Source organism: Ranitomeya variabilis, chromosome 5, assembly GCF_051348905.1.
Source record: "Ranitomeya variabilis isolate aRanVar5 chromosome 5, aRanVar5.hap1, whole genome shotgun sequence".
Lineage (NCBI taxonomy): Eukaryota > Metazoa > Chordata > Amphibia > Anura > Dendrobatidae > Ranitomeya > Ranitomeya variabilis.
This window is the reverse complement of record NC_135236.1, coordinates 300,212,269-300,238,542: the sequence shown is the minus strand read 5'-3', so window position 1 is coordinate 300,238,542 and position 26,274 is coordinate 300,212,269. Positions and strand designations below refer to the sequence as shown.

Genomic DNA, 26,274 nt, shown 5'->3' with positions numbered 1-26,274 from the left:
TGGTGCATTATACTATATGGAGGCTATCTAGGGGGCCATCATACAGTGTGATTACAGTGAGGGGTCATTATACTGTGTATAGGGGAGCTGTACAGGGGGAGACTTGGGACATTATTAAATGTAAAGTGGACACTTATTGTTATAGGGGAACTCAAGTTACTGTGACTGTTAAAGGGGCACACAGGGCATTATTACGTTCTAGGTTTCTAGTGGGCAAAATGTGGGCGCTGTTTTCTAGGGCACTTGCACCCGGAATTACTATATTATAGAGGGTTGCTATAGAATTTAGAAGGCTCGGTGAACCACACAGTAGGCGCACTAATGCTACGTTCACATTTGCGTTGTGCAGCGCAGCGTCGGCGGCGCAACACACAACGCATACACAACGCATGCAAAACGCATGCATAACGCTGCGTTTTGCGATGCATGCGTTGTGATTTTGGACGCCAAAAAAATGCAACTTGCTGCATCCTCTGCGCCCTGACACTTGCGTCAAAAAGACGCAAGCCTCAAAAAACGCAAGACAACGCATGTCCATGCGCCCCCATGTTAAATATAGGGGCGCATGACGCATGCGTCGCCGCAGCTGCGCCCGACGCTGCGCTGCACAACGCAAATGTGAACGTAGCATTATAGGGACACATACGGCAGCAGCGGCTCAGCATTTTGGTATCAGCAGGATAAGGAGTGCAGGTTGGGAATAGATGCTGATGGGGCTGGAATATGAGAAGTGAAACGTGTCTTTGATGCATTCTCTACAGCAGAGTCCTGGCTGGAGAAGTTGTCATGTCGGTCTGGGCCAGGTGGAAAAGACTGGAAAAATGAACGATTCCATCAGAAAGAACGTCAGCGGTTAGTCATTATCTGTAACTGTGCTGTGATCTCATATATGTTCTGTAGGTCTGGTATCTACCAGTGACCATATGGCGGTAATATCCATGTTGGTCTTTGTATAGAGATTATTTTTAGTAACAGCGCGGTCATCTGCTGAGGTTCTCCTCCACTATTAGGGTGCGTCACCCAGTTGTAATCAAGGTTACCTGGTTAGGCGCCCACTGAGAAGTTTCGCCCCCCCCCCCCCCCTCCCCTGAACCAAAACCCTAGCTACGCCTCTGAATTTTAGAATATTTACGTGGAACCAGAAAAAAGGTGAAATCTTATTATTATTTTAGCAGGACGCCATATTCATTGGTGTGTGTTATCTATATGTCTTGCATTTTTGTCAGGAAGGGACTTGAAGTGGTACAATATTTTCAATCACGGCTACTTGCTACATTTTTCATTTTCGATTGTGCATGCAATAATATAATTTAAATTTATTATATAATTATAAAAGCAAAATAAAAATCGTTGGGAAAAAAAACTAATTTCTAATGTCAAAGATGGCTGCCCAACATACAGCTGTGTAAGGCTACGTTCACATTTGCATTGTGCGCCGCAGCGTCGGCGCCGCAGCGCACAACGCAAACAAAAACGCAGCAAAACGCATGCACAACGCTGCGTTTTGCGCCGCATGCGTCGTTTTTTTCATTGAATTTGGACGCAGCAAAAATGCAACTTGCTGCGTCCTCTGCGCCCCGACGCGGGCGCCGCAGCGACGCATGCGGCGCAAAACGCAAGTGCGCCGCATGTCCATGCGCCCCCATGTTAAATATAGGGGCGCATGACGCATGCGGCGCCGCTGCGGCGCCCGACGCTGCGGCGCTGGCCGCAAATGTGAACGTAGCCTTAATATATTATCTGTAATCTCTCAGAGAGAGGCCCTATTCACACTTTGCAGCTTTTGTACAGTTTAATTCTGCTGGACAATGACGTATCTAGGAGAAGTAACCCGATGTTTACCCTGGTTACCAGCGTAAAAGTAAAAAAAAACAAACAGTACATACTCACCATCTGATGTCCGTCAGGTCCCTTGCCGTCTGCTTCCCACACTGACTGAGCGCCGCAAAGTGAAAGTGAAAGTACAGCACAGCGGTGACGTCACCGCTGTGCTCTGCTCTCACTGTACGGCGGCACTCAGTCAGAGCAGGAAGCAGACGGCAAGGGACCTGACGGACATCAGATGGTGAGTATGTACTGTTTGTTTGTTTTTACTTTTACGCTGGTAACCAGGGTAAACATCGGGTTACTAAGCGCGGCCCTGCGCTTAGTAACCCGATGTTTACCCTGGTTACCCGGGGACCTCGGCATCGTTGGTCGCTGGAGAGCTGTCTGTGTGACAGCTCTCCAGCGATCAAACAGCGACGCAGCAGCGATCGGCATCGTTGTCTCTATCGCTGCAGCGTCGTTTCGTGTGAAGGTACCTTTAGAGTGGCTAAGAGAAATAATGTACTGCAGGATGTTGCTGTATATAGAGGGGCTGAAAGGCATAATCTATTACAGAAAGGGGGTATATATATGTAGAGAGAGAGAAGGGGTTTTCTTTGGGACATGGAGGACACTGAGGCTATGTGCACACGTAGGAAAAGTGGTGCAGAATTTTCTGCACAACATCCGCATCTCCTGGCAGAATCCGCAGCTTTTATGCGGATTTTGTGTGGATTTGCGGCGGAATTGATGCGGATTTTCTGCGGATTTTGCCACTGCGGATTTCTATCATGGAGGGGTGCAGAAACGCTGCAGATCCGCACAAAAGAAGTGACTTGCACTTCTTTTAAATCCGCAGCAATTCCGCACAACTTTTTTTTTTACCCATTGATTTACATTGTACTGTAAATCACAGTGTGGATCTGCAGCGTTTCTGCACGGAGCCGGAAAAATCCGTTCCGGATCCGCAGCAAATCCGCATCGTGTGCACATATCCTGAAGGGATAGAGTGTGATGTTTTTATATGGGAGTGTATATTGGAGTACACTGAAGGGAGGCTGGGTCATTCATTTTACATGGTTATGTTGGATGCTATGAAGAAAGGGAGTGGTGTTATTTACATGGGACTGTTTGTTTGGAGAGCTAATTTGGAGGCGAATTATGTATTTTAACATGGGACTATGTGATGAAAGTGGTTAAAGGGAGGTGGGTAATGTTATTTCTGTAGAATGTAAACCCGCAAGGGCAGGGTCCTCGCCCCTCTGTATCAGTCTGTCATTGTTAGTGTGTTTACGGTAAGTGATATCTGTAACTTGTATGTAACTTCTTCTCATGTACAGCACCATGGAATCAATGGTGCTATATAAATAAATAATAAATTTACATGGGACTGTATGTTGAAGAGGGCTGAAGTGATGGGATGATAACTATTTACATGGAACTGTAAGATGGAGGATGTTGTTGATATGAGCTTGTATGTTGAAAGTGGTCAAAGGAAGAAGGAAGGGATATTCTGCAGAATCTTAGGTATGAAGTTATGACCTTCGGGCCACTAGTGAAGTGACTTTTTTGTGTAACTTTTCTTTATCATGGTATTTGTGGCATTCTGATCCTCTTCTTCACTAAGAAACTGCAATTCCAACTAATTGTCATCTCACACAGTGTCTTATGTGTGGACTGGAACTCACTTTCTCTGTGTAATCTTGAGATCCTCCCTGGGAGTTTTATAGTATTGCATTGAGAAAATGAACTTCTTTTCCACACAGAAGACTCTCGTCTGCATAATGAGACTCTATATTGGGGCTGAAAGGAGTGATGTACTACAAGATAGGACTGTGTATAGAGGCATTGAGGGAAGTGATGTTTTGCAGGAGTAGGCTGTACACTTTGTTCCAAATTATTATGCAAATATGATTTAAGTGTCAAATATTTAATTGTTTTTCAAAAACACTTGTGGATGGTATTGTGTCTCAGGGCTCAATGGATCACTGAAATCAATCTTAAATACATGTGATAATTAGTTTTACAGGTGATTCTGATTAAAGGAAAACAACTTAAAAATGATGTTCCACATTATTAAGCAGGCCACAGTTTTCAAGTAACATGGGAAAGAAAAAGGATCTCTCTGCTGCCGAAAAGCATGAAATAGTGCAATGCCTTGGTCAAGGGATAAAAACATTAGATATTTCCCAAAAACTTAAGCGTGATCATTGTACTGTTAAGAGATTTGTGGCTGTATCTGAGCACAGACGTGTTTGTGCTGATAAAAGCATAATGAGGAAGGTTTGTGCCAGGCAAGTTCATTGGATTAAGAAAGCAGCTGCTAAAAAGCCATTACAAACCAGCAAACAGATATTTGAAGCTGCTGGTGCCTCTGGAGTCCCTCGAACCTCAAGGTGTAGGATCCTTCAAAGGCTTGCTTTGGTTCATAAACCTACTATTCGGCCACCCCTAAACAGTGTTTACACGCAGAAATGGTTGCAGTGGGCCCAGACATACATGAAGACTAATTTTCAAACAGTTTTGTTTAGTGATGAGTGTCGAGCAACCCTGGATGGTCCAGATGGATGGAGTAGTGGATGGTTGGTGGATGGCCACCATGTCCCAACAAGGCTGCGACGTCAGCGAGGAGGAGTCATGTTTTGGGCCAGAATCATGAGGAAACAGCTGGTAGGGCCCTTTAAGGTTCCTGAAGGTGTGAAAAATGACCTCTGCAAAGTATATAGAGTTTCTGACAACTTTCTTCCATGGTATAAAAAGCAGAAAAGTGCCTTCAGGAGCAAAATCATCCTCATGCATGACAATGCACCATCTCATGCTGCAAAGAATACCTCTGACTCTGAGTCATTGGCTGCTATGGGCATAAAAGGAGATAAACTCATGGTGTAGCCACCATCTTCCCCTGACCTCAACCCTATAGAGAAACTTTGGAGTATCATCAAGCAAAAGATCTATGAGGGTGGGAGGCAGTTCACATCAAAACTGCAGCTCTGGGAGGCTATTCTGACTTCATGCAAAGAAAAGCCGGATTACTTACCGGTAATGCTCTTTTAATGAGTCCACGACAGCACCCCACATGAGAGAGAAGGATCCGCCCCATAGGAACAGGAAACCTACAGAATAAAAGGAGGCGGTCCCCTCTCCTCCTCAGTTTAGTTTACAGAGTGCAAAAAGGGAACCGCAAAAAGCTTTAGTGTCAATTCTTATTCAGCAACATAAATATCTTAAACTCTATACAACCATTATTTGTGAATTTAAAAGGAAGAGCTGTGCATAACTTAGGGAGGGTAGTAAATGGGTGCTGTCGTGGACTCATTAAAAGAGCATTACCGGTAAGTAATCCGGCTTTTTACCCTTCACCACGACAGCACCCCACATGAGAGATTTTCAGAGAGTCATTATTTGGGTGGGATTACTGTATTAAGAACAGCTCTACCAAAGGTCAGATCAGAAGATGTAGATAGATCGAGTCTATAATGGTTGTAAAAGGTAGAAGGTGTAGACCAAGTTGCGGCCTTACATATTAAATGGATCGGTACATCTGCTTGTTCCACCCAGGAGGACGCCATGGCTCGTGTTGAGTGCGCTTTTATACCCACTGGAGGAATCTCGCCTTTTGACGTATAGGCCAAGCAGATAGCATCTCTGATCCACCGAGATATGGTAGCTCTCGTGACCCCATGTCCTTTCTTGTGGCCCTGAAAGGAGATAAACAGAGCCCTACTCTCCCTCCAAGTCTGAGACCTTTCTATATAAGTCAGGATCGCTCTTCTGACATCTAAGGTGTGGAACTTAATGTTGTTCTGGAGTTACAGGTGAATCAAAAAAGGAAGGGAGAAATATCTCTTGTGACCTGTGGTAGGTGGACGCTACCTTAGGGAGGTATGAGGGGTCTGGTTTTAGGACTATCCGATCATGAAATATCAGTAAGAAGGGTGGGTCTACTGATAGGGCCTGGATGTCGCTAACCGGGCTAGCTGAGGTTAGGGCTACCAAGAGGGCTACTTTATATGTCAGGACTTTTAAAGGTATTGAATCTAGTGGCTCAAATGGGGAGCTGGTTAAGGCCTCTAATACTAGATTTAAATCCCACGGAGGTAGACGGGGAATATGGACCGGTTTACTACGTTCACAAGATTTTATGAATCTGGAGATCCACCTATTAGCTGCTATATTGCATCCATATAGGGCTCCTAATGCTGAGACCTGGACTCTTAAGGTATTTACAGATAACCCTAACTCTCGGCCTTTTTGCAAGAACTCTAGAATAGGTGTGACTGGAACTTGCTTAGTGAACGGTACCGTGTAAAAGTCTAAAAATTTATTCCATACCCTACTATATATTAGGGTGGTAGATCTTTTTCTGCTCAATAAGAGGGTGTTTACTAGTTCTGCTGAGAACCCTCTTGAACTTAATAGTTGCCTTTCAAATTCCACGCCGTCAAGTGAAGACCTTTCACTTGCGGGTGGAAAAAGGGGCCTTGGGACAGCAGCTCCTTGTCGGATGGGAGAATCCATGGATCGCATAGGCACATGGTCTGGAGACAAGAGAACCATGGTCTTTTCGGCCAGAATGGTGCAATGAGGATTACTCTTGCTTGTTCCCTCCTGATCTTTCTGATCACTAGAGGAATCAGAGACATCGGAGGAAAGGCGTATGCCAGTCTGAACCTCCAAGGATGGTGAAGAGAGTCCAACATATCTGGGTGATCCATGGTGTTCAGGGAAGCGAACTTTTTTACTTGCCAATTGTCTCTTGTGGCAAATAGGTCGATTTGTGGTATCCCCCATGATTCTGTTATCATTCTGAATATGGATTTGTTTAAGGTCCATTCCCCTTGACGTAACTCGTTTCGGCTGAGGTAGTCTGCCCTGATGTTCTCTACACCTCTGATGTGCAGGGCTGTTAGGGATGTTAGATGAGTCTCTGCCAGCTGAAAGATGTCTGCAGCTATGGTCAGTAGACTTCCTGACTTTGTACCACCCTGACGGTTCACATATGCCACTGTGGTGGAATTGTCCGAGTAAATTCCTACATTTGCTCCATGAATCTGCAGAAGAAAATTATTTAATTATTTTCTACTGCTTTTAACTCCTTCCAGTTGGAGGAACACGTCAATTCTGCCTGGTCCCAAGTATTTTGGGCCAGACTGTCTTCCATATGTGCTCCCCATCCAATGGGGCTGGCGTCGGTGGTAATTATTTTAGACGGGTCTATCATCCATGGCACACCCCCTGAGAGGTGGTCCATGTCTAGCCACCAGGATAGTGATTCTAAGACATCTTTGGTAAGAGTTATTCTACTTTCTAGATATCCGTCTTTTCCCTGAGCCGACAATACTTCATACTGCAATTGACGAGTATGAAAATGTGCCCATGGTACAGCAGGGATACATGATGATAATGACCCCAGTAAGGACATGGCTTTTCTTAGTGTCATGTAGGGGTTGCGTATTGCGTCTGATACCCTTGATTGTATAGTCAGTCTTTTTGACTGAGGAAGGAAGCATTTCTGACTTACGGAGTCTAGCTGGATTCCTAGAAATGTCTGAACGGTTTCTGGATTCAGCCGGGATTTTTCAAAGTTGACGATCCAACCTAACTCCTGTAGGGACGAGATCGTATTAGATAAACGAGTTTTACACTGAAGTATAGAGTTTCCTACTACTAGAAAGTCATCTAGGTAGGGTATTATCAAGGTATCTCGTTGGCGTAGATGAGCCATCACTTCTAGTATCACCTTAGTGAAGACGCGGGGAGCCATAGAAAGCCCAAATGGCATTGCTACATACTGAAAGTGACGAACCTGTCCCTCCAGGGTGACTGCTACCCTTAGGTACTGCTGATGTTCGGTATGTATGGGAAGATGATAATAGGCATCTTTTAAGTCTATTCCGGCCATGACACACCTAGGAAATAAGAGTTTTATGGTAGAACTAATGGATTCCATTTTGAAGGTATGATTACGCAGGAAGGAATTTAATCTTTTGAGATTTATGATGGTTCTAAATGAACCATCTGGCTTATTGATCAAGAATAAAGGGGAATAGAACCCCTTCCCTTCTTGATCCTGGGGAACTTCTATCAGGACTTTTTTTTAGATAGAAGAGATAGGATCTCTGATTCCAGAGCCCTTTGTTGGTCTTGACCTTTTGGTGATGTTACTATAAAGGAATCCCAAGGGATTCGGTCAAATTCCAATTTTAGGCCGTATTGCACAATGTCCAGAATCCACTGGCTGGATGTTATTTGTTCCCATTTGGGAAGGAAGAATTTTAATCTGCCGCCCACTTCCTGGTTAGCGGTATTTGCGCTTCGGATTATGGGACCCGCTAAAAAAGGCACCTTTTTGCTTCGGGTCCTTCGACTCCAATCGCTCCCTTTGTTCGAACGGCTTGTTCCTGGTAAAGGGGCGTCTTCTGAAGGCTCTCCTGTAAGATGGAAGATACTGGTTAGGGAAGCCTTTCTTCCTTTCTCCTGCTTTATTCAGGAGTTCATCCAGCGTTTTTCCAAAAAGGAACTCACCCTGGCAGGGGATCGCACAAAGTTTTGCTTTGGCCTGTGCGTCCCCTTTCCAGTTTTTTAGCCAGAGTGCTCGCCGGGCTGTGTTCACTAGGCCAGCTGACCTGGCTGCAAGACGTAGCGAATCCACGGAGGCATCAGCCAGGAATGCTACTGCTTCTTTAATTAGAGGGAATTTCGGCAGGATTGACTCTCTCGAAGTTCTACCTCTAATCTGTTCCTCCAGTTGCTCCATCCACACTAGTAGTGACCTTGCAGTGCAGGTACTAGCTATGGCGGGCCTGAATGCCCCCCGTGTTGGCTTCCCACAACCTTTTTAGTAAAGCTTCTGCTTTACGGTCCAGCGGGTCTGTCAGGACCCCTGAATCCTCCACTGGTAGGACCGACTGCTTGGTTGTGGAGGCTACAGCGGCATCAACCTTCGGCACTTTTGACCAGGAATTCAGCTCCTCGTCGCTGAAGGGATAGCGTCTTTTAGAGGATGATGGATTTTATTAAGTTGTCCACACTGCTGTTGGGAAGACACAGCCCCCCTTCAGTTTCGGATGAGCTCGGCGGAGATCCCGCTTCGCCTGAGGATATACGTACATCCTCTGACTCCGAACTAACTGGAGATCGGGACCTGCTAAGCTGACGGGTACTGGCGCTACTTGTCTGCGCCAAACCCTGCATTTCTTCCCGGATTATGGCTCTGACATCTGATGGAGTCATTATATTTTCCTGCCGTAAGGTTTGCATGATACACTCCGAACGCAGTTTTTTAGCGTAATCATCCGGGAGGGGCTGCGTACATAAAGCACATTCTTTGTGCTTGGACTTGTGTGTCCTTTTCTTAGTCTAGAGGAAGGATACAGGAGGAACATATATCAGCATATAGGAAGAGACTCTTTCAAAAACTCACCCAATGAAGCTGACAGGTACCGGTTCTGGAGGCAGATTTCGTTTGGTGGTAGAACCCTTCTCTGGAGGTCGACCACCACTCTTTGTGCTGCTCCTAGCGCTTCTCTCCTTGCTGGGAGAACGCTGTTGCACTGCGGGCAGGTGCGCTTCGTCGGCCGGTGAAGCCATCTTACACACACCGGCCCGACGCTAGCGCTGCATTTTTAAATCTGCCGCCCATTCTCCTGCCTCCCCGGAAGTGCTCCAGCGACTTCCGGGTTAGACGCGCCACTCTCACTAACCATGCGGCGGCCAGGAGTATTAAGCCGGCCGCTGCAGCGCGCGCGTCCTCACGGTGCTGGGCGGACCCACGGTGACCGGACCCGGACCGTGGATGCTTGGCCAGACGAGGGGGGAGGCTGCAAGCAGGGGCTCCCCCGCCGCTGCTTCTGGAACCGCAGCCCCTGCCGTTCCCTCAGACACCGGCGGGTGCATGGCCCAGGGATCCTCTTCATCTGTAGGTAAGCCGGGTCCCTGTAGGAACAGGAAACCTAAACTGAGGAGGAGAGGGGACCGCCTCCTTTTATTCTGTAGGTTTCCTGTTCCTATGGGGCGGATCCCTCTCTCTCATGTGGGGTGCTGTCGTGGCGAAGGGTAAAATACAAGCAGAAACTCTCCAAAAACTCACAAGTTCAATGGATGCAAGAATGGTGATATCAAAGAAGGGCTCCTATGTTAACATGTAACTTGGCCTGTTAGGATGTTTTGGAGTTAAATAGATTTTTTGCTCAGTGAATGTGACCTCCTAATGCTGCAAGTTCCACAAATGAGAATTTTCAGTTCTTTAAAACATATCAAATGTTTAGAAATTCTACTGTGCCTAATAATTTGGAACAGTGCATTTTGAGATTTTATTCATTTTGGAGATGATACTGTTATCATTGGGAGGTTTCTTCAATAAAATTCAATGTATACTCTAACGCGTGATGACTTTTATTAGACCGACTGTCATTTGCACCGACCATTTAGGAAAATCCGAGAAAAATGTCATTTGCATAATAATTTGGAAAATGGTGCATATAGGGGGACTGCAGAAGAGGCCAGTATACAGAAGGGCCGATAGAAATTATGTTCTGCAGGAGGGGGCTGTACACATTCTTAGTGTAATCTTATGAGATCCTCTGTGTGAGTCTCATAGTATTGCATTTAGAAAGTCAACTTATGGTCCAGACAGTAGATGCAATGTTCTGCCTGATGGGACTGTATATAGAAGGACTGAAAGGAGTGATGTACAGCCTTTACTCCAAATCAATTAATCTGTAAAATGATTAATGATCAAGCTCGGTGTGTGTGTTGGGCAGCTGGGCTATGGTGACAAGTTGTTTGGTGGGAGAGTTAAAGAAAAAGGGAGTAAAAGGAAAGGCCTTAAGGAGTGACCCAAAAGCACATTAAAAACAAACAAACAAGCAAACAAAAAAAAAACAGCAGCAGCTGCTTGCCTAATTGATTATTAAAGAGGTCATCCACTATCCTGTATAATGCCCCCATCGATTTACACCTTTTTACAAAAGTACTTAGTTAATACCTTCCGCTGCCATATGCGCCTGCCTGCGGCACCATCACTGCTCACTCAGTCCACATCACGTGACTAGTGCCGCCACATCAACTTCTAGATCCGTGACCGAGTCATACGCACCCCTCCCCATCCAATTAACTGGGCTGTGAGCGGCGTCAGTCCAGTATCCAGCGCGCGCTTTCCCTCTCTCCTCTTTCATGGCCGCAAGCGCAAACTGGGTACTGGGCTGTGACGTGCGGTGAAACTCCAACCACAGCCCAGTCAATCAAGGGTGGGTGCATGCGACTGGGTCACACCTAGGTGAATCCAGGAAATCCGAAAGTTGAGGTAACATCAGCGGATGTCAGAGGCAGCTGCAGCCGGGGTCACGTGATGCGGACTGAGCGAGCAGCGATAGCGCCACTCAGGCACATGTGACAGCAGAAGGTAATTACAAAAATACTTCATTAAAAGGTGTAAATCGATGGGGGCATTATACAGTGCAGTGGACCACCTCTTTAAATCTTACAGTTTGCAGAACCCATGTGTTACCCATTAAAAATTGTAATGCTATGCAATTTTTGTAGGGGAAAAAAAATATATAAACAAATAAAACGAGGTTGTGGCTTCATCAGGAAATGGCCACTTTATCTGGTACAAGTATTAAAAGAGAGAGGTCATATAAAAACACCTATTAGCCTGCAGTTTAACCCCAAAATTCTGAAGCTGCGTAGCACCCGCACTGAGAGCCTCCTGCAGGAAGGAAATGTAGCAGCAGCCTCGGGCTTTCAGTCATAGGGGAGCAGAAGGCGCCACTACAGTCACCGGTCAGCACATGCCCCAGCACTGACTGACAGCCGGCTCGAATGCAGTTTCTCTGGCATATAAAACACTGTACAAATGTCATTAGTTTTGGGTCAGATTTTCACATATGAAAAATTAAAACGCTTCACCCATCCAATGCATGTGATCGGCCCCACGGATCATTTAGGCAGTATGGTGGCTCAGTGGTTAGCACTGTTCGGCTGTTGATAAATAGGAAGAACAGTGGGAGGCAAGTTAGAGAACTCAAGAATTTTAATTTTTAATCTGAAATGATGATAGGGAATTTAGATTGTGAGTCGCAATGGGGACAGTCCCAATAATGTCTGTAAAGCATTGCGGAATTAATGATGCTATACAAGTGAGTAAAATAAATAAAAAATGAATGTTAGTATAAACATAAGCCACATAACAAATGTTCTTTAAGGGTTTAAATTTTATTGGTCCAGAAACAGCAAAATATACGTATCTCTGAAAGGCATAGTAACTGGCATAGCTTCTCTTAGGCAATCAGATCAGACAAATACAAGTACAATTAACATGTAACAAATATAATGGAAACATAAGCCGACCTTCCAACATTAAATAAATAAATAGCATACTAAAACATATTAAAATTACAAAAAGTCTAATACAAAAAAAAAAAAAATATATATAAATGTTGGTCTTCTGAAACAATTAACTTCTATAGTTTCCAAGATAACACGTTCAAGGGAGACCAACAAAAACAGTTAGTTATTAATAGTAAAGGGCACCCAGACACAGCGATAACGAGCACCAACACAAAATGTTAAACCCTCCTGTTAGGGGTCTTAAATGATTTCGCTTCTTGTGCTGGCAAGACAATACAACGCCTATTAGTCACTACATGTCATTGTACCCTTGGGGTGAACTTAAAAGAAAGTTGGACCCAGAGATCACCGAATTGTGGGTAGAATATCTATAGATCTATGGCTGCAAGTAATCCATGCACTAGCCATCGGCCAATAGGAACATTTTAAAGTGTCTGATTTTCTCATATTTCTAGAAAACTGCAGAATTTAAAGCAACTCAAAAAAGAAACCATTTACTATATATAATTTAAAAAAAACAAAACAAACATTTTCCAGTGAAATACAATTACTCACACAAATATAAGTCAGTCCCAGCACAACAGTAATGACGTCTCATTGGGATTCACATCAGCATTTAGGCACCATTTAACTGTTGCGTTTCCAGGTGTCAGACACAACTATACGTCTTAACAAAACAATCTTCCATCCGTCCTTTCTTTTATCAGTCCATGCCATCTGATCATCCGAGCCTCACAACCCTGTCGAACATTAAAGTGCAAATATGCATCTTTGAGATAAAGTGAAACCGTACAAAAATAGAATCCTCCCTACCCTTATTTTTTATCATTTTGCTCCGCAGGAACTTTTAAAAAAAACAAAAAAACCTGAATGATATGCCGAGTTAAGGTGCCACTGAGGGAGATAATGAAGAGGTTAGCAGCTTTAGGGGAAAAAAAAACAAAAACCAAAGATTATGGCGATAGTCCCCCTGTGGCATCTGGAGGCCATGTGATATATGGCTCACATAGCTGGCCAGATCGGTCAATGCATCAACACAGAAAATTGGGATAGGGCTGCAAGAGCAGAGGCCGTCAGCTAATGCATAATGTCAATGCCGGCCCTGAAGATTTGCAAATTAAAGGGAACCGGTCACCCCCCCCCAGGCGTTTGTAACTAAAAGAGCCACCTTGTGCAGCACTAATGCTGCATTCTGACAAGGTGGCTCTTTTAGTTCGGGTCCCTGGCACTGCTGAAAGAATCGTTTTTTTAAATGTGTCCCTCATACCGTGAAATCACCAGGGGGCAGGTCTTTCCCCCTAATCCAGACGCCTCACAACCGTCAATCATGGCCTCTGCACGCTGGGTGCCGCCGCCTCCTCTCCTTCATTAGCGTCCCCGACGCCTGCGCTGTAAGTTCGAAGGGCAGCACAACTTCGCATGCCCGAAAAAAAAACTGCGCAGGCGTTGGGGACGCTAATGAAGGAAGAGGCGGCACCCGGCGCGCAGAGGCCATGATTGACGGCTGTGGAGAGTCTGGATTAGGGGGGAAAGACCTGCCCCCGCGGCGATTTCACAGTATGAGGGACAAATTTAAAAAACGATTCTTTCAGCAGTGCCAGGGACCCGAACTAAAAGAGTCACCTTGTCAGAATGCAGCATTAGTGCTGCACAAGGTGGCTCTTTTAGTTACAAACGCCTGAGGGGGGGTGACAGGTTCCCTTTAAGGATTAAACCTTATGATGTAACTGATGTTCTAGGTGCAGTATTCCATACTAGGCAATAAATAGCGATCTGGAGCCGCACCGACCACCACAGAGAATATCACGCAGAATCCCGCAGGGACAGATGGAAAGTATTCTCAATCTCTCAGAAAGTGTCAGGGCATAGTACTTTGTAGCATCTGCAGGCAGAGCATCACCTATCTTATTTCTAGGCCTTTATTTCTAGTAGTTTGGTTGAAATCTAAAGCAATATCAAAACTAAAAATCAACTAAAAGTATGCAAAAATCAGAACAAAAATTAGAAAATAATATATATCCACAAGTAAAACATGACAGAAGATTAGACTTGGCGGCGTACAAGCAGTCCCAGCTGTGCAGCCCGCAAACTGAAATGATCCGGAGGCTCCACTCATCTCTTGGTTGGAAATAGAACGAAGAACAAAACAAAACCCTTTGGTGTTTATCTGCGTTTCCAGTTGGATGTAATGCGCTCTGACATAAGCGGCTGCAGGCTCTCGCACGAGTCCAAAGAGAAGACGGTCGCAGATAATGTTCAGTAATGGAGCACAGAACGCAGACCGTGACAACATGATCACTTGGTGACTTGGCAGCTCTTGAATTGCCCATGAAACTCGGCATCACTCATGCCCTGCAGAGGAGAGAGAATTGCATCAATGCACATTCGCCTCGTTTACTTTAAGCTTGTGTCAAGCGGCAAGATGGAAACAGCGCACCAAGGAATCAGGCAACACAGAAGAAAAAAAAAAAGAAAAGGAGTATTCCAATCTCCAAGTTCCTATCCCAATATGTAGCACGTTTAATAATAATTAATAATAGCACATTCCTCCAATTAGAAATGTAGTATAACATTTCTGATTCGCCATATCTCTTTCCTCATGTGCAGGCATTGCAGGACCTTGGGTATCCATGGTTACAACCACTGATGTAGTGACAGTTGCTAGTGGTCGTAACCCTGGATACCTAAGGTCCTGCAATGCCTGCACATGAGGAAAGAGACATAGCGAATCAGAAATACATCCAATTAGAAATTTAGTATAGCATTTGCTAATATTACACTCACTACATATTGGGCTAGGATCTTGGAGACGGGAATACCCCTTTAAGGATGGTGCACTAACAACCATGTGAAATATAGTACGTCAGACTTATGATGCTTAAAGGGAATCCTGTCAGCAGATTTTTGCCATGTAATCAGACAAGCATGATGTAGAGGCAGAGCCCAAGATTCCAGCGGTATGCAACTAACTGGTATGCTTGCTGCTATTTTGATAAAAAAAAAAAAAGTCACCATTTCCTCTGCTGCAGATCTAGCAGTTCTCCGAATGCTGTGCGTTGTATAACCCCATCCACACTAATGAACGCCAATCAGTGGTGGGGGCAGGGGGAATACATGGCACGAGGTAATTATTCCTCTACTGATGATCTCCTGCTGTTAATTGAAACTTCAGCATGCAGTCTAGTAATTGGCATATGACTGGAATCAGAGCATCTTCCTCTACATCGTGCTGCTCTCGGATTACAGAGCAGAAACCTGCTGACCGCTTTCCTTTAACGTCTAGATTATTTATCTGGAAAGGACATGAAATATGGACAGCAACAAACCGGCTCATTGTAAAAGAAAAGAACCATAATCTACATGCAAAGCCTTTCCCCTTCTTAAAGGAAATTGGTAACCAAGTGTATTGTTACTTCTTCAGAGAGAAGCCTGATGTGGGGGGCAGAGACCCCCCATTAGAGCAATATATCACTTACTAAGCTGCATGCTGTAGTTTTATTAAACTCACTGTTTTACCTGCTGCAGATCCAGCAGTTCTCTGAATGCTGAGCTGTGTATAAATGCCCACACCACTTTCTGTGTACACTGTGCATAGGCAGAAAATTGCTAAGCAGTGGCAGGAGCAAAGTTACAGAGATCATCAATATGGAAGACTGCTTGGCAGCAGGTTTACTGGCCCACTAGAGCTAATCTCCTGCTAAAACATTACATATATCAAACTACAGCAAGCTGGACAGTGATATATTGCTAGAATCAGGTTCTCTGTCTCTACATTGTGCTCAGCTTAGATTAAATGCTAAATCCTGATGACAAATTTCCTTTAAAAAAGGGGTTTACAAGACAATTCATATTTATGATATTGCGACACTTTTTTAACTAGAAATAATATCCAGGCATCCTTTATTGTACATGTTCACACATGGGAGAATTGTGACTGTCATCATTTCTCATCACTTACAAGGGTGAATGACAAACGGCAGCGATGACATGCTTCTGTGCATTTATTGTGGACATAACCGGCATGCCACAGTCATGAATGGAGAGGATTTAACAAGGACTTATGGGTACAATAGGTCATCCGCTAGCTCAAGAGCATTTTTAGAGGGTTCACTTTACATGAGAAGAGTGGCCAGCATGCGCTCAACCAGCTACCTTCTAAATAACAATAAGGCGGCCATTGTGAGGGAAGGGCAAACTGAGAGCCTTTAAAGTGAGGGGAAGAGAATGGAGAGTGATCTCAGTGGGTGTCTAACTATTGGGCACATGGATTCTGAAATGGGTGACGAGTCAGGAAAGTGAAGGTCTTCTACACAGAACCTAGTTTGGCCATAACAGCAGAACGGACAAATGTGAAGACAGAAAGGTCAATGCGATTCAATGTAGCAGAGAGCACACAAGCAGGATCTGCGTCTCATCTTAAGAAGGTTAGTTAAAGTTCTTGCACTTAAAAAGGTGTTAAGAAACGGCAGAAGAATGGAGATGACAGCAAATAGCGAATACTTACAGACAAGCCTTGCCAAGTAAAGGCTGTAAAGGAGAAAAATGGACCAAAATAAGAAGAGATCAAAAGTCAGAAAAGAAAGCGAAGAACTAAAGTTTCCCCAATTTCTAAAAGTACAATACTACACCACTTCTATCCTCAGATTGTAAGGTTAGACAGACATGATCAGGGGGCAAACACTGACCTGTGGGGCTTGTACCGCCGATGGCTCCTGAGAGGCGCAGCCGGACAGGGCCGAGCCGAGGTCCTCAAAGCTGTTGATCCGCGCTTTCTTGGTTGGTTCAGGACTCGCAAGAGGTGTGACACTATTGCGTCTCATCAGCGGGGTGGGGCCTTTCTTACAATCCTGTAATGTCAAGAGGCACATACAATGGGTACTGAGAAGCCATCTTCAGATTATTCTATACATTGGGCTCATTCAGTGGCGGCAACCATTTCTAAAAAGCGTCAATATAATGGCTCACCTCTGGTCTGTCCACGTGGGTGTTTACAGCGTCTACGCTGAAGGTGACCGTCTCAACGCGACATCCTAGAAAATGGAAATAATGGGGTTAGAACCCACAACTACAACATTAAGAACAATGCGGTAAAGGGGCCTCACTTTTATTCTAAGTGACCCCAAAATCCAGAGCAACGTCACATTCCCCACTCCTGGGTTTTGGGGTACCCCAACACTGGCTCCAGCGCACACATGCAGGGACCGACCACGCACGAGACACTTACCATATGCGTAGGGAGTCAGCTTAAGCATTGAATGCAGTGGACACTTGAGATATGGCATTTCATCTAGAAAATACAAAGATTAAGAGATGCTGCATTATTTATGCATTTAGTAATGGCTACGGTATACGGAATATCATGCTGAATGGCGGCGTACCTGCAGATTTATCCAGAAAATAAGACAGGAGGCATCTCATGATGGCCTGATGACAGATAACTAGGACATTCCCTTGTCTCTCCAGCTCCATGATCACAGGCTCCAGACGCTGCACTAGATCCTGGTAAGACTACAGCAAACAGAGAAACGAACCATGAAATTACACAACGGGAAACCCGCGCTATTCTGCGGATTGGGAATGTTACCTACATTAATACCGCGGAGGAATAGGAAGAACTCACCTCTCCTGACGGGTAGCGATAGTGATATTTATCCTGAGCACGTAACGCATATTCTTCTGGAAACTGTTCCTTTATCTCTTCATAGGTCTTTTCTTCACACACGCCCTGGCCAATCAAAGGATAAATCAGCGTTATAGCAGGTGGCCAGACACATTACACTGATGAACGAACCATTGATAATCATACCAGATAAAATCACTCAGATTGGTCTTAAACTGATCAATATGTATGGCCTCCTTAAATGGGAACCTGTCACCAGAATATCGCCACCTAATCTGACAGCAGCAGAATGTAGAGACAAAGAACCCGATTCCAGTGATGTGTCACTTACTGGGCTGCTTGCTGTAGTTTTGATAAAACCACTAATTTATTAGCAGGAGATTAAAACTAGTAAGCCTGCTGTCTTGTAGCCCTCCATATTTGTGAGATTTGTATAACTCCACCACTAATTGACAGCTTTCTGCCTATGCACAATGTACAACAAAAGCTGCCAATCAGCAGTGTGGATGGGGTTATACAGAGCTCGGCATTCAGAGAACTGGTAGATCTACAGCAGAGAAAAGTGATTTTACGAAAACTGCGGCAAAGTAAAGCGTGTCAATACGCTGGATCAGGGTCTCTGCCCCTACATCATGCAGATCTCAGATGTGTAGTAAAAACCTGTTGACAGATTCCATTTAAGTTTTCCTACTCTACATTTAAAAAAAAAGATGGAACTATGGTGCATATTCCAGAAATACATTTTAAAAAAACAAAGACTTCATATACAGTAATGTGATGAGTCACTTACAGCATCAAGCTCATTTAAAGCCTTCCACTGCTCATAGGGCACTTTCAATGCTTCACCTGTCTGGATAGTTCTCTTCAGCTGACTAGTCCAGACTTTCAGCTCCTTTAGGTTCTGGTCTTCAATATATTTCTTCAGGGCAGTGGAAAACTAGGATATGAAAGAAGAAGTAGGTTTAATGGGTCGGTGTGAGATCTTATTTAAAGGAGTTCTACCCCTCCCGATTTTAACATAAGTGCATGTATGGCCTAAACATCATTTTTTGCAACATGGTTTAATTAAAATTTAGCACAGTACAACAAAGGCTACAGAAGTCAGAGTGCACACTTTTTAATGAAGCCCAATTAGAAAAAAAAATAATAATAAATTATATATATTTTTTATCCCCCCCCCAGATAGATATCTATATAGCCATGATTCATCACTCAGCGTGCCAAATAAATAAGATTATGGATCGTTTGTATTGCATTAATTACCTTTTTCCCCCGTTGTGATAAACCAGAATCGCCACCAATTTTTCCCTTGACGTTGCACTCGCTTTCCCCAGCCCTACATAAGTATATACAGCGGGGTTGGACATGGATATTCATTAGATAGTAGACGATCTTGCTTTGGATGTGATCCGTTACTTTATTCACCAAAAATCTTCGTCCAACATCAATGACAATGATCATAGAGAGGTCTCTGAGGGAAGAGAACGACATAAATTATAGAGAAATATTACATTTTATGAATTACCAAGTCTAAAGAGCCAATTTATGAAAGTGTACTTAGTCGGCATTTCAAAGACGTTATGACTTCAAGTCCAGTCATATACAGTGAATAGAAATAGCTCACGTGTAAACTAATGGTAATAAAAGCCTGGGCAGGACCCAATCGTTACCTGTCATGACTGTCCGGATCAAGGGGTTCGTACATGTTCTTGTAGCAGTTGATCCTCTTCATGAAGTCATCCAGGGCTTGTTTTGATGAACACCCTTTGTAGTCCGGGCTGGATAATTTCACTTCCTGTAACGACAATGCAGCTATTAGGAAATGTTGGCCAGCACATATCTGATCGGAGCCGATTTCATTAATTGCACTCACCATAACATTGCTGGCAACAACTGACGGATCATCACATATAGATTCAATAAAGAACACCTAGATGAAAAATAAATGAAAGCCTTAGTGATATATAAATCAAAAAGCTGATGGACCCCAACGATCATTATTTATTGATGCTGATAAGTAGTGAGCCACGTCACTGTAAATCATTGGCCAAGTGTCTATACAGTGTATTCACAGATAAAAGCTAATGCTCTATCCACCATTGCCGGTTACCGCTACGGAACAGACCCATGGCGCCTAAACATTACTTGTTCTTCCCCAGGACGCTGCTCTTGTGACAACTAACCTTGAAGTCATTTTCTTTGGCAAAATCGACAATCATTGATCTTCTCTCTCTTGTTGTATTTGTAGCATCAAAAACCTACAAGAGACATAAGAAGTCAGGCTTATCCTCAAGTACCCAGTGTTACCATTCACTAGACCACATGACAAGACTTACAGCGATCTGTCCACCTTCTGTGGTTAAGTAAGACTTCACGTCCGTTAAAGCAGCTAAGGCACATTGTCTGTGGGGACAAAATAGAGAGAACCATGGTAATTCAAAGAAAGAGAGAAATATTGTGATATATCTCAAAGAATTGTTCTCAAAATCCTCATTTCCAGTGTAAAATCTGTATTCATTGAAGACACTTTTACATTACTGAAATAGGGGATGGCAGCTCCCATTTGTAAGTGTCAGGAAGATGGGGCAGGAGCTCAGCTGTCAGCTCCTCCTGTCTACATAGAGTATTGTGAGCACCAATTGCCTTCTCACTAATGTAACAATTTGTCCTCACCGATTACAGATGAGAATAAATGATCAGTCCTGGCAAGGAAAGAAGCAGATTTCTCTGACAAGAAATATTACAAAGCTTCTTATTTATATGTGTACTACTGATTTATGAAATAAATTAAATTGCAATTACTCTTTAAATGAAAAACTATTAAAGTGTTTTATTATCTAGTTGAATAGTGGAGTATACAAAAATGATGAACGTAATAGACCAACCTTCTGACTTTCATGGCTTCCTGGTTGTCTGCACGGAAGAAGTCAAAGGAGCTGAAGTCCTTAACAGCTTCTCGCCTGTACTCCCCGACATTAAACACTATGAAAGAGAAGAACATTCGAGTCTGCAATGAAAGTTAATCCTGAAGAACAACCTCAACATCATAAAGAAGCCCATTATTCTATGGATAAGAGCTGTAGAGCATTGAAGTTTAGTCTAGGCCAAGGGTGTCCAACTCCAGTCCTCAAGGCCCACCAACAGTTCATATTTTCAGGATTTCCTTAGTATTGCACAGGTGATGAATCCAACACCTTGTGCAATACTAAGGAAATCCTGAAAACATGCAGTCCTCAGGTGGGCCTGAGGACTGGAGTTGTGCACTCCTGGTCTAGACTGAGCCGCTGACAGTTATAAAAGTGATGCTAATGAAGAACAGGCCTATACGCTCTTCTACACAGCGTTTTCCAGCATATTCTATTGAAATCACAGTACCCTGGAAAAGCTAACTCGCCCACTTAAGTTTGGCCCAAAAGCTTTAAAACAAGAGTAGCTTCCCTACCTTTTGTAGGAACTCCACTCCAGTTGAGGTATCGAGTAAGTTTTTTTGAAATATAGGTCTTTCCACGAGCTGGCAAGCCCACCATTACAATCACAGTAGGAGAGTTAGCAAGATGAGGTCCACCTACTGAAGAAGAAACAATTAAAGATTACCACATAATCTAGGACTATTTTGAGCACAAAAATGTGGGGTCTGATATTCATCTATTACGACCATGAACAAAGCCTCTCTTACAGGAATAAGCTGACTAATCTCCATGCAGGATATAAAGGAAATGTGAGAACTATTTACACAGCTATTGGGCTAGATAATTGCTTTATCCCAGACAGCACATACCACCTATTATGTGCCAGGAACTTGGCACTGGTGAACATTCCTAACACACATTGGAAAACTCACACATTGGAAAACCCACACGTGAGGGACAACCGGGAGCAAACAAGCTGCAGGGAAACCATCCATGCTTGAGGGTTATTGCCTTCTGAGAGTACCTGATGGTTTCATATTAAGCAAATAAATATGATGACTGTCCCATCTGACAGAAAGAGACCATGATCAACAAATGTTTGTCAGACCACATTGTCATTCAGTTGGGGGCCACTTTGGAATCATGGGGGTCTGTTAATTCAGTCCAAAGAGCTACAAACTAACTTAAGCCCCCATACTTCTTGGATGGCCATTGGCTGAACGATGATTTGGCTCTTCTGTACATAGGATCGCATGCTCTGTCGAGCGCTCCTATGTTCTCTATGAGTGAGCTACTGACAGATCTTTAGTGGTGGCTTATCTCAGGGAGAACAAAAAGATTGTCAGTCCGAAATTGTACATGTCAGATTTCCCCGAGGCACATTTACTGCAGGTGTGGATTGCAAATGTCCAGGACCTAAAAGACATCTAACAATACAGCACAACATAATAATATTCTTAGATTTCCCAAGCGTCCCATGTAAAACTAAACAAAAACCTCATCTCTGTTCTTCACAACCAAGACAACCACTAAAACTAGTCTCTACTGCTGCCCTTCTATACGAGCTAAGCATATCTGAAGACATGGTGGATCAGACTCACATTTCTTAAGGCTGATCGTTTCCATCAGAGTAGTAGAAGAAGCAGTGTTCAGAAATGAGCGCTGTAGCTTGGAATCAAAGCCTCATGTAGGTCATCCAATATATGAATATGCGTCATTAGCACGTAATCCGATAATAAGATACAGAACGTTAGACCCCCCACCTCTGCACATCAGGAGTGAGAGTAGAGGGAAGATCCTTCAAGTACCAAAGGACTGTAATAACAGATCAAGGCAAAACCAAAAGTATACATTATATTATGATTAGAAATAGAAAAATAATAAAATTTTATTCAAAACAGAGTCTTGAATAAATTACGTCAAAGCTAAAACCAGTGAGGACGGTTTCTGCTCCCAAGAACCATGAAAGCACTATAATTCTGCTAACAGTGATGACCAGTCATTAGCATTCAGCCAGGAGACACCATCTGCTGACTCACTGCCTATTTACTTCCTACACCACAATCCTCTGCCCTGAGGGACACATCTGTCCTTGGTCTCACCACTCCAGACTGATTTTTTTACATCTCCTTCACTATATAATCTCTTCTGATGGTCCAGCACTTATTCCTATACAGAATGCCACGAATGAGAAGCACCGAATGGAAGTGGACAGACAAGATGTCTTCTGTGTTCCTGGAGGATCACTACCGTTACATGCAAACTCCTTTCTAGGACTCATTACTAGAGCTGAGCAGGACTCCGGCCCAACATCATGCGTGCGTCACACTGCACCGATGCTGTCGCACAAAGTACTAATCAGAAGACGAGCCAGGGAAGACGGCAAGTAGGAGGTAGCTTGTAGGGCTATGATCCAAGCGGTCATGGACTACTAATTATACTGCTGGACCTGTAACTCTATTTTGCTCCACTCTACCAAGTACCCAAGATTCTTGATAATCTGGACAACAGTAAATTCCACTAAAACTGGAGTAAGAAAAATATATATGTTATATATGTTTTTGTGGGTTTCCTCCGGGTACTCTTATTTCCTCCCACACTCCAAAGGCATGCCGATTTACTGATTGGGGACAGAGATTGTGAGCCCCATTGAGGACAGTGATAATGTCTGTAAACTGCTGTGGAACTAATGGTACGATGTAAGGGAGTAAAAATAAAATGAAAAAAATTAGTATAAGTCTCAACATATGTGCTAGGACATGGTAAAACTGGATTATCTGTAGTAAAACCAGTGGCAGTGGAATGACTGGCCAGCCCCTCCAGCCTCCTCTGCTTTTCAGACAGAAAGCGCTTGCATCAAGCAGAACAAGCTGGCACGCTCCGTCACGAGACCAGCGGAGAAATATCTGACACGGCAGTTTATACAGGTACCGGAGCTGTGCAGGCTGGGATAGTCAAGGTTAATGGAGGAAGAAGACAACAGAAGGCACCACAGCAGGTCTGCAGATCTGGACCAGTAGTCCTCACGTAGAGACAGGATAGTTAGGAAGCTGATGGCTATACAGTCAAAGTAAAACCTCTAGAACCCAAAATTGCTCAGACTAAAGCCAGAAATCCAGTGTAACTGGGCAGTTATTCTGAGAGATGACTGCTAATCTGAGGCAGAGGGCACACAGTAGACTTCTTTTAGCTCTATAATCCGCCGTCTACCTGCCTGATCCATCATTATTTCGCTGCACGGTGCAGGATGAGTCGCCTGTCTCACCACTTCCAGACGGTCACAAACTGCAGACCTGCATCTAACACTCACCACTCATTCTCCATCAGTCGCTCCTCACTTTTTTTTTTTTAGTTTGGCAAATGTCCTTCAAGATAAATCTTTTTCATTGATTTTTTCGGTTTCTAAATTATTCAGATCCCCTGTTCATCTTGCATCTGGTCCATAAATTCTCCCACTGTTACGCATAATGTGGCCAGAGCACTTCTGGTGATCTAAAGTGCTCCCGCCCTCACAGATTATTAGGGCCATCTCATAAGATACTTTTTCAGGGTTTACACCCATCCTATGACCAGCAACTCCCAACAGTATTTGGGTCAGTATTTTCAAACAAACACTTTCCCCCCTTCTGGATTTCAGATACACTCCTGATCTTAGTGAAGTAAACCGCACCATGTGAACCTGGCTAGAAGGGGCTGTGCCCTACTAGATGGGTCCTTAGTAGAACAAACCCAAAATGAAAGAAAACAATATAATGTTCTTCCACATGCTCACAACCACAGTGGGGGAGTCTACCAGGAAGACATTTTTAATAAGATAAGGACACTCCCAAAGCCGATATAATAGAACAAAAGAAAACGGAGTTCATGTCCAAAAAATTACATAATATTTTATTAAATTACAGAAGTACCAATAATTACCAACAACATATAACAATACACATAGATAAAAATCAAGATAGTTAGAAATGGAAGGTAGCACAGACAAAAAACGGTGCAGCACTCAGGCTGATGCCATATACATAAAAATCACCTGCATAGTGCAGAGTATGGCACAGGTATTAAACCGGGGGGCAATGGAACGATATATAAAAGTCACGTGAGCCCTGTACACTGGCTCATTTCTCCCTAATTAGGCCATAAATCCCCACCCCGGATTCTTACCCACACGCTGGCACCAGGACCGGACCACACGGTTTAATACCTGTGCCATACTCTGCACTATGCAGGTGATTTTTATGTATATGGCATCAGCACATCAGCCTGAGTGCTGCACCGTTTTTTGTCTGTGCTACCTTCCATTTCTAACTATCTTGATTTTTATCTATGTGTATTGTTATATGTTGTTGGTAATTATTGGTACTTCTGTAATTTAATAAAATATTATGTAATTTTTTGGACATGAACTCCGTTTTCTTTTGTTCTATTAGATGCGTCCTTAGTAAGCGGTCGCTGGTCAGATGCAGCATGCACTTGACACCTCCAGTAAACGTTAGTACGATCATATTAGGAGCATGATGGGGGGGTGGAGGGCTGGGGATAGCGTGATGAATGTGTCAGTCAGGCACTAGCCAGAGAGGAGAGTCAACATTATACTCCTTCACTTACTAAGGCATTGTCCGGTAGAGGACCCCTTTAAAACACATTCTGTAAAATAGTCCAGAGCTGCATTCATAATTCTGCTTGTCGTCACCGGAAACACTTGACAAGCTTCTTGTCAGACACTCCACCTAACAGATTAGCTTCTATGAGGCAGCAGAATACAGATCACTCTGTAACCAATGTGCATTGGCAAACAAGTATGACAGTGCCCCTGCACACAGTGACAGTGCCCCTGCACACAGTGACAGTGCCCCTGCACACAGTGACAGTGCCCCTGCACACAGTGACAGTGCCAATCTACTCTGGATAAACTAGAATGTTTTTTCAAATGTGGTTGAAAATCCAACTTGACTAAAGCCTCTGCTACTCCCCGCCACAGTGACAATGGATGACTACAATGGATGACTACAATGGGTGACTACAATGGGTGGCTACAATGGGTGGCTACAATGGGTGGCTAGGACGCCGGAGTCCCTGAGTCATCAGCTGAGTGCCGCGCACAGCCCCTCCCGCACACCCAGTGATGCCCGGGCACCAGGGGGCACTGTGGATGCCGCCACTGCAGGGAATCCCCCGGTGATCACCCCCGACCATGCTGTAATCCTCACCCCGGAGCGCGGCCCGGCACCTACCATTCATGGGCACGGCGGGCATCTCCTCCCTGGGCAGCCAGATCTTCTTGATCCTGTTCTGCATCAGCTCCATAGGCATGGCGGCGGCTGCAGGTGCCTCTCAGATAGGGCGTTCACGTGGTCGCGGGGTGCTCGCCAGGTAATCCAGCAGTGCTCGGGCACCTAGCGGGCAGCCATGGCACAGGTGATCCTGAGTGAGCGGTGTCCGCTGTCTCCGGGCTGGGGGCAGTGCCGATCCTCCTCTACCGCTTCTCCTCTCGCGTCTGAGAGAATCCCAGACTCCGCAAAGCAGAAAACCCCGGCCGGCAAGAGGCAACGTGACACCCGTGACGTCACCGCCCGCGTCCCACCCTCCGAC

The 26,274-nt window shown here is 44.3% G+C and overlaps 1 protein-coding gene across 3 annotated transcripts in view; it reads right to left on the bottom strand.

The window, feature by feature from the left end:
- Positions 1 to 12,000: 12,000 nt before the first annotated feature.
- PFKFB3 (6-phosphofructo-2-kinase/fructose-2,6-biphosphatase 3) overlaps positions 12,001 to 26,274 on the bottom strand; it is a 105,018-nt gene continuing 90,744 nt past the window's right edge. The window contains exons 1-17 of one of the 3 annotated variants that reach the window (XM_077264485.1): positions 25,917 to 26,181; positions 21,219 to 21,344; positions 20,662 to 20,758; positions 20,113 to 20,179; positions 19,960 to 20,034; positions 19,650 to 19,706; positions 19,447 to 19,571; positions 19,040 to 19,247; positions 18,567 to 18,713; positions 17,777 to 17,881; positions 17,535 to 17,664; positions 17,381 to 17,443; positions 17,122 to 17,186; positions 16,842 to 17,003; positions 16,661 to 16,683; positions 13,497 to 14,508; positions 12,001 to 13,378 (exon numbers count right to left, since the gene is read on the bottom strand). In XM_077264485.1, the coding sequence (XP_077120600.1) occupies positions 14,502 to 14,508; positions 16,661 to 16,683; positions 16,842 to 17,003; positions 17,122 to 17,186; positions 17,381 to 17,443; positions 17,535 to 17,664; positions 17,777 to 17,881; positions 18,567 to 18,713; positions 19,040 to 19,247; positions 19,447 to 19,571; positions 19,650 to 19,706; positions 19,960 to 20,034; positions 20,113 to 20,179; positions 20,662 to 20,758; positions 21,219 to 21,344; positions 25,917 to 25,995 (1,536 nt within the window). In that variant the 5' untranslated portion in view covers positions 25,996 to 26,181 and the 3' untranslated portion in view covers positions 12,001 to 13,378; positions 13,497 to 14,501. Of the gene's footprint in view, positions 13,379 to 13,496; positions 14,509 to 16,660; positions 16,684 to 16,841; positions 17,004 to 17,121; positions 17,187 to 17,380; positions 17,444 to 17,534; positions 17,665 to 17,776; positions 17,882 to 18,566; positions 18,714 to 19,039; positions 19,248 to 19,446; positions 19,572 to 19,649; positions 19,707 to 19,959; positions 20,035 to 20,112; positions 20,180 to 20,661; positions 20,759 to 21,218; positions 21,345 to 25,916; positions 26,182 to 26,274 lie in introns of those variants that run through there. The other 2 variants (XM_077264484.1, XM_077264486.1) reach the window with 2 other exon arrangements.